Source organism: Lactuca virosa, chromosome 2 (assembly GCF_052849685.1).
Source record: "Lactuca virosa cultivar CGN04683 chromosome 2, Lactuca_virosa_CGN04683_v6, whole genome shotgun sequence".
Lineage (NCBI taxonomy): Eukaryota > Viridiplantae > Streptophyta > Magnoliopsida > Asterales > Asteraceae > Lactuca > Lactuca virosa.
In genome coordinates, this window is record NC_136427.1 from 232,705,876 (window position 1) to 232,712,872 (window position 6,997).

Genomic DNA, 6,997 nt, shown 5'->3' on the forward strand with positions numbered 1-6,997 from the left:
TAACTTGATTAGGAATTTAGAATTTGTGAGATTTATTTTTTGGTTTTCGTTAGTTTTTTTTTATTAATTACAAATATTTAAATTTTTAAAAAAGTCTGAATTGAGTCAAATGTAGTTTGTCATGCCAAATTTCCGTTTTCTTAGGTTGGAATTTTCAATTGGGTATGCAATTAATTTGGAAGGGTAGCCGTAGCTGGGTTCTTCGTTATAGAAATCACTACTTCAGTCTCAACCTTTACTTGAATAGACTAATGGGCTTAAAAAGTGGTCTATTTCTAAAAACCTTTATAAGACCCTCAACGCATTGAACAATTTTCAGATTTGAAAGTATAAAAACCCTAGCCGACCTCTCTGTTCTCGGTTGTCTTGTACAGAGCACATCACTTCATTTTGATCTCCCCCCCATCTTGCAACCGGCTCTCTTCTCTGTGTACAGGCTCCCCAAATCGGCACAGCCCACAGGTCCTCCTTGAGTCTCTTCTCTTTTTCTCCATTTTTTTTCACTGTAAACCGAATTCTGATTTAATCTTGTTGCTGGATTTGTAAATTGACAGTAAATCCTAATTCCCGATTTGGATTTTTACAATTTTACTATAAGTGTGCTAGTTTTTGCAGCCCTTGATTTTCAAACATAATTATCAAAACCTAAAGCCTTAAATGTAAAAGGTAAGGAAAACAGGGAAATCTTGATCGTGTGATTCAGTGCTTGTTGCTTGCAAAGTTACATGTTGCAGCTTGTTTATAGTCAATTAGTATTATAATTTGTCCATTTTGATAGTACTGTGTAAATGCAGGCTATCTGTGCTGTTCATATTCGTTTTGTTGCCCTTACACTTTACTGCCTTATGCTCAAATTTTGTTTTTTCTTCACATTATGTTTATCAATAGTATCACTATTCTTCTTAATCAAATGTCTTTTTCGGTTTAAGTAGTGTGGCGCGCACACACACACACACACTACAAACTACATAGAGTCTTTTGTTTTAGTTGTAGGATGCATTGGTATTTGTTTATATCTGTGGTTTTGGTGCACATATCTATGTTTTTTTAACTCTTAAACCATGTCAATCTTTATACCAGAAAGCAGGAAAGCATGTTGGACATAAATCTATTTAGGGAGGAAAAGGGCAACAACCCAGAAATTATACGCGAATCTCAGCGTCGTCGATTTGCAAATGTAGAAATTGTTGATGAAATTATTGATCTTGACAAGAAGTGGCGAGAACGTAAGCTTCATTTTGGGAGTTTATATTACATAACTTAGGAAGCAGGCTTTACAATGTATACACATTATTTTGTTCATTCTTTACATTTTGATTTACAGGTCAATTTGAGCTTGAACAGTTGCGCAAGGACTTTAACAAGATTAACAAAGAAGTGGCTAAACTTAGAATTGTAAGTCTTTCTATCTTTGAAAATCTTGCCTTTCATTAGCATGATGAACTTATATAGTATCTTTAATACTAAATTGCAAAATTGGTTGATTTGAAGGCTGGGGAAGATGCCAGTTCCAAGATAAAAGACACAGAGGAAAACAAGGACTCAACTGCAAAGAAAGATTTAGAGGTTCAGGCAGCTCGTGCAGCATTATATTCAAAATTGGAGGTGGTTGGGAATCTTGTGCATGATTCAGTTCCTGTTAGCAATGATGAGGTGGACATTATTTTTCTTTCTTGTTTCTTCAAATACACATGTATGATGTATCCCATAACATTCATCATCTCTTGTCCATTGTGCATTTTGTACATGGTGATATATTTAGGCAAATAATGCTGTTGTCCGGGATTGGGGAGAGAAAAGAACAGAGCCAAACCTAAAAAATCATGTCGAGCTTGTCGAACTTCTTGGAATTGCAGATTTGAAAAGAGGTGTTATAATTCATTATTTGATTCACTTTTAACATGTTTAAGCAAATTGAAGGGCTAAGCTAACACAATGTTTTTTAATATTATATTTAGGTGCTAATGTAGCTGGTGGTAGAGGGTTTTATTTAAAAGGAGATGGTGTGCGTCTGAATCAAGCTCTTATAAACTTTGGACTTGATTTTCTTGAGAAAAGGGGCTTCACTTCGTTGCAAACTCCATTCTTTATGAGGAAAGATATAATGGCAAAGTGTGCTCAATTAGCTCAATTTGATGAAGAACTTTACAAGGTAAATACAAATATACATATGCCTCCAGCTTTGTGGAAAGTATTTAAAATGATTGTTGTGTTTGATTGATAGGTAACAGGTGAGGGAGATGACAAGTATCTGATTGCTACTGCTGAACAACCACTTTGTGCTTATCACATAGATGACTGGATTCATCCAACACAGCTACCACTAAGGTAAAGAGGGCTGAACCTATTAAGCTGATTAAGTGAGAAAGAAAAGAAAGTTGCTCATTTTTTTTTTTTTTTAAATTTTGAAAATTGTCAGATATGCTGGATATTCATCTTGCTTCCGGAAGGAAGCTGGGTCCCATGGTCGTGACACTCTTGGAATCTTCCGTGTTCATCAGTTTGAGAAAGTGGAACAGTTCTGTATCACCAGCCCTAATGCTAATGACTCTTGGGACATGCATGAGGAGATGATCAAAAACTCTGAGGACTTTTATCAAATGGTAATTAATTAATTAATTAATTATTTGTTTTCACTTCACCATAAATATTTATTCATATTCATATTTATTGAACACTGCAGTTGAATTTGCCTTATCATGTGGTGTCCATAGTCTCTGGTGCACTAAATGATGCTGCAGCAAAGAAGTATGACTTGGAAGCATGGTTTCCTGCATCCAAAACCTACAGAGAGCTTGTGTCATGTTCAAATTGCACTGATTACCAGTCAAGAAAGTTGGAGATTAGATTTGGGCAGAAGAAGGTTGGTTTGGTTTAAAATTTTGAATTGTATTTTGTTTGTTAATTTCATTAAATTATTAAGTGGAGTGTTGATTTTGCAGAGCAATGAACAAACAAAGCAATACTGTCATTTATTGAATTCGACACTGACAGCAACAGAGAGGACAATGTGTTGCATTCTGGAGAATTACCAAAGGGAAAATGGTGTTGAAGTGCCTCAAGTGTTGCAGCCTTTTATGGGTGGGAAGACGTTTATCCCCTTCATAGCTCCTCCTGCTGCTACTAAAGAAACAAAAGGAGGAAAGAAATCAAAGTAGTAGTTACTACTTGTTATTGCTTCTACAAATACATACACTTGATTTCTATGGTTTTTTATTTTGAGATGATACGATAGGTTTTTGGGTGTTTGTTGTTACTGATGATAGAATGAATTGCATGTGTTTTATTCGAATTTTGGATATGGTGGATGTGATATTTGCTTGAATTTGTACTACTAGAAATTTACGCCAAAGCTTTCTGAATTATTGGATCATTTGTTTGTGGTTTTGACTGTGAAAATATTAGAGATCGTGGGGAAATAAATTTCACAATTGACCTAAATTGCAAGAATTTAATGAATTAAATGACCAAGACTCTATTTTCTTTATTTATAGTATCTTATTATTATAATTGTTTTTGTTTACATCTTGATCAACCTCATTTACTTTTAACATATTGTTTATTTTATTTAATTTTTTGTTTTGTCGAATGTGATTTCATTGGTCGTTATTTTGATTGTGGGGATTTAAGTTTTAAGGCGAATGGTCCAATAAACAGTGAGGATCCACATTAACACCGTCAAGGAAGGTGCTACCAAGAAGAGGCTGACAGTGGTGAAACATATTCCAAGTCAAAGACTCAAAGGGTGTTATTTTTATGGAATAAATTACAAATTTGGTCTCTAATGTTATCGTTTTGTAGGTTTGGTACATCAAACTTTATATGTAAATATTTCATATTTATAAAGTCATCGCATCTATAAGAACACTGGTTCCTTCATTTGAAAATAATGTTTGTACAATGTATGAGTTTATTTTGATACATTTGTTATCAATTCGTTAATAATACTTAAACATAACAACGAATTTATAGTTTGAAGTTTTTTCAATATATAATTTAATTAAAATTAATAAACTATTTATAAATTTTTATCTATAAAATTTTGTTAAACGTGAAGAGAGGTGAAAAATAAAGTTGATCATGTGTAGTGCACATGCGACGCTATTAATTAATGGAAGCTTCGTTGATATAGAAGTGGAAGTGTACATACCTTAATACAAAAAAATGAGTAGACTTGAACCATGGGTTTGACTCCTTTGTATTTTAATTAAATTACACATTGCACCCTTGAAATTGTGTCTAGATTGTATGTATACAATGCTGTATTTGTAAACTATCAAATTAAGACTTAAATTACTCTTAAAAAGCATGCGTTTTTAGACTATATTTGATTTTACGTAATGTTAAAAGTAAATTTATTAATAAAAGTTTTAGTGGTAGCATTATCCTATATTGATCGTCACCTATTAATAATTAGACAAGAAAATTACGGACTAATAAATCCATGCATTCACTGCTGTTATAGCTAATGAGATACCATGATTCTTTTTTATATTATTATTATTATTTTTTTAATAAATATGTAAGATTTCTGTATAAATCTTTTTTAAACGATGAGCAGTAAGTATAATTGTCAAACCAACCTTAGACATTGCAAACGAGCAAAGTTAATCTGAATGCAATGCATACACTTTGAGAATCCTAGTCCCATTTTCTAATCAAGTTAAAAAGATTCTAAAACTTTATTCGTTTTTTTTTATATTAAACAATGTAGGAAAAAAAGTACACACAATTGTGAATGTACCCCACCATATTTATAATGATGAGATGTCGGTGCCACTAAACTTGAAGCCAAAAAAGCTCAAGCATTCGGGGAAAGAAATAAGTTTTCTTTGAATCTATGGTTCACTCTCTTATTTACTTGTGAAACTGCTAAAAATAAATTTTCTTTGAATCTATGGTTCACTCTCTTATTAAGGATCATCATATATTATCAAAAGCATAAAAGTATGGGCTAATGTCATAAAAATCCTTAACTTTTCAGGGTTTTGTCGGTTTTGCCCAAAGTTGAATTTTATGTCCATTTTTACCCTAACATTTTCCAAAAAATGTTCGGTTTTACCCTTTTACCGGTGATAACAGGATACCATTATATTAACTTCGCAAAAAAACCCTTAAGATACAGTTTTTTTACGTTTTTACCCTTAAGTTTATAATTTTTTAACACTTTTACCCTATGTATTTTTTTTTTTCATATTATACGTATTCAAGCAGAAAAATCATATTTATAAACGAAAAAAATTTAATTAAATATTGTATTTACATTTTTTAATGTTAATTCTTTATATATATATATATATATATATATATATATATATATATATATATATATATATGTGTGTGTGTGTGTGTATGGATTTTTTTTCTTGGATAAACCATTTAAGATGTAAAACAAACAAATTAATATGTTTTTAGAACTACAAATACGTATTTTTATGTATTTAAAAATATACATATCAATAAAAAAAACTAATTCATTCATAAACATGTTTATATAAGTATATACATATATTTTTAGAAGTGTAAATATGTATTTTGATATATGTTTTTTTTAAAGTATAAATATATTTTTAGAAGTATAGATACATATTAATATATAAAAATGTAAAAATATGTATTTATACTTCTAAAAACTATATCTATAAAACACATATTCATAATTCTAAAAATATTATTTATCTTTTTAAATGGTATAACCATGCAAAAACACAAACACACACAAACAAACAATATATATATATATATATATATATATATATATATATATATATAACATTAAAAAAAATATAAATACAATATTTAATTAAATATTTTTTCGTATATAAATACGATTTTTCTGCATAAGTATGTATATTATGAAAAAAATATACTTAGGGTAAAAGTGTAAAAAAAATTATAAACTTAAGGGTAAAAACGCAAAAAAATGGTAAACTTAAGGGTTTTTTTGCAAATTTAATATAATGGTAACCTGGAAAACCTGTTATCACCGGTAAAATGGTAAAATCGAACATTTTTTCGAAAATGTTTGGGTAAAAACGGACATAAATTTCAACTTTGGGCAAAACCGACAAAACCCTGTAAACTTGAGGGTTTTTATGACATTAACCCTAAAAGTATAAACATAAGTGAGGAGATTTTATTCAAATTATAAAAAAAAAACCTTTAGGAAGTACCCTCGGCTGCCTACAACGGATAATTTTTTTTTCCTAAGAATTCATGTGAGAGGAACACAAATGTACGGGAACCATTCAAATATTATTTTTATGAGTTACATAATATTGGAAATTATATTATAAAAGACAAATGATAAAATGACTTGTTTAATCACTTTCGATCAAGTTTTCTTCGAATCTAAAAGGCATAAAGGGTGTGTTTCGCAACAAGATTATTAGAACTTTTAAACAAAACTTGAATTGAAAACAATATATATTTGGGAGTAGATCTTAAAACTCTTATTTTACAACTTAAAGCTCAATACAAAAAAAAACTACTTCAAGTAGAATTTAGCTTACAAAAAATTCAAAGATTGATATCACTTATGGATCATAAGGTGGGTTTATGTGAACCGTTCAGAAAATAGACTTTATCATTTTTAAAAACTTTTAGCTTTTAGTTTTATTTATGTAAATTTTTTAAAAGTTTATATCTATCTTTTACAAACACTTATGGTCAAATAATTACTATAAATTCCAATTTTTATGTAAACTTTTCAAAAGTTTATATATATATATATATTTTTCAAACACTTCTAGTCATAATAATTATTAATTCCAAACTTCTAGCTAACTTCTTTATTTCTGCCATTAATAATTATAATAAAACTTGATGGGTAAAAAATGTTGAGAAACAGTTTTGAAGGAGAAAAGTGAAAGAATTTTACACCTCCCTGTCCATCTGCCAAATGCGTGTAGGTGGACGCGTTGAGCTGTCCACATCATGGCAAACGAGTTAGAAACAAAAGGGTTATCAGAGGGTAATAAAGTGTCATTCATTGAAA

The 6,997-nt window shown here is 30.0% G+C and overlaps 1 protein-coding gene across 1 annotated transcript; it reads left to right on the forward strand.

Moving 5' to 3' along the window:
* Nucleotides 1-302: 302 nt before the first annotated feature.
* On the forward strand, nucleotides 303-3,325 carry LOC145160438 (serine--tRNA ligase). The gene is made up of 10 exons (XM_079079625.1): nucleotides 303-462; nucleotides 1,081-1,226; nucleotides 1,325-1,395; nucleotides 1,492-1,653; nucleotides 1,763-1,868; nucleotides 1,959-2,152; nucleotides 2,225-2,328; nucleotides 2,420-2,603; nucleotides 2,684-2,863; nucleotides 2,943-3,325. The coding sequence occupies exons 2-10, from the start codon at nucleotides 1,094-1,096 to the stop codon at nucleotides 3,156-3,158; spliced, it is 1,350 nt and encodes a 449-aa protein (XP_078935751.1). The 5' UTR covers nucleotides 303-462; nucleotides 1,081-1,093; the 3' UTR covers nucleotides 3,159-3,325.
* Nucleotides 3,326-6,997: the final 3,672 nt, after the last annotated feature.

Bases quoted from the DNA above. Each gene is read 5' to 3' on its own strand.
- LOC145160438 (XM_079079625.1), top strand. From the start codon at position 1,094: ATGTTGGACATAAATCTATTTAGGGAGGAAAAGGGCAACAACCCAGAA. The intron at 2,153-2,224 runs GTAAATACAAAT...TTTGATTGATAG, and splicing joins TTGATGAAGAACTTTACAAG to GTAACAGGTGAGGGAGATGA. The intron at 2,864-2,942 runs GTTGGTTTGGTT...TTGATTTTGCAG, and splicing joins TTAGATTTGGGCAGAAGAAG to AGCAATGAACAAACAAAGCA.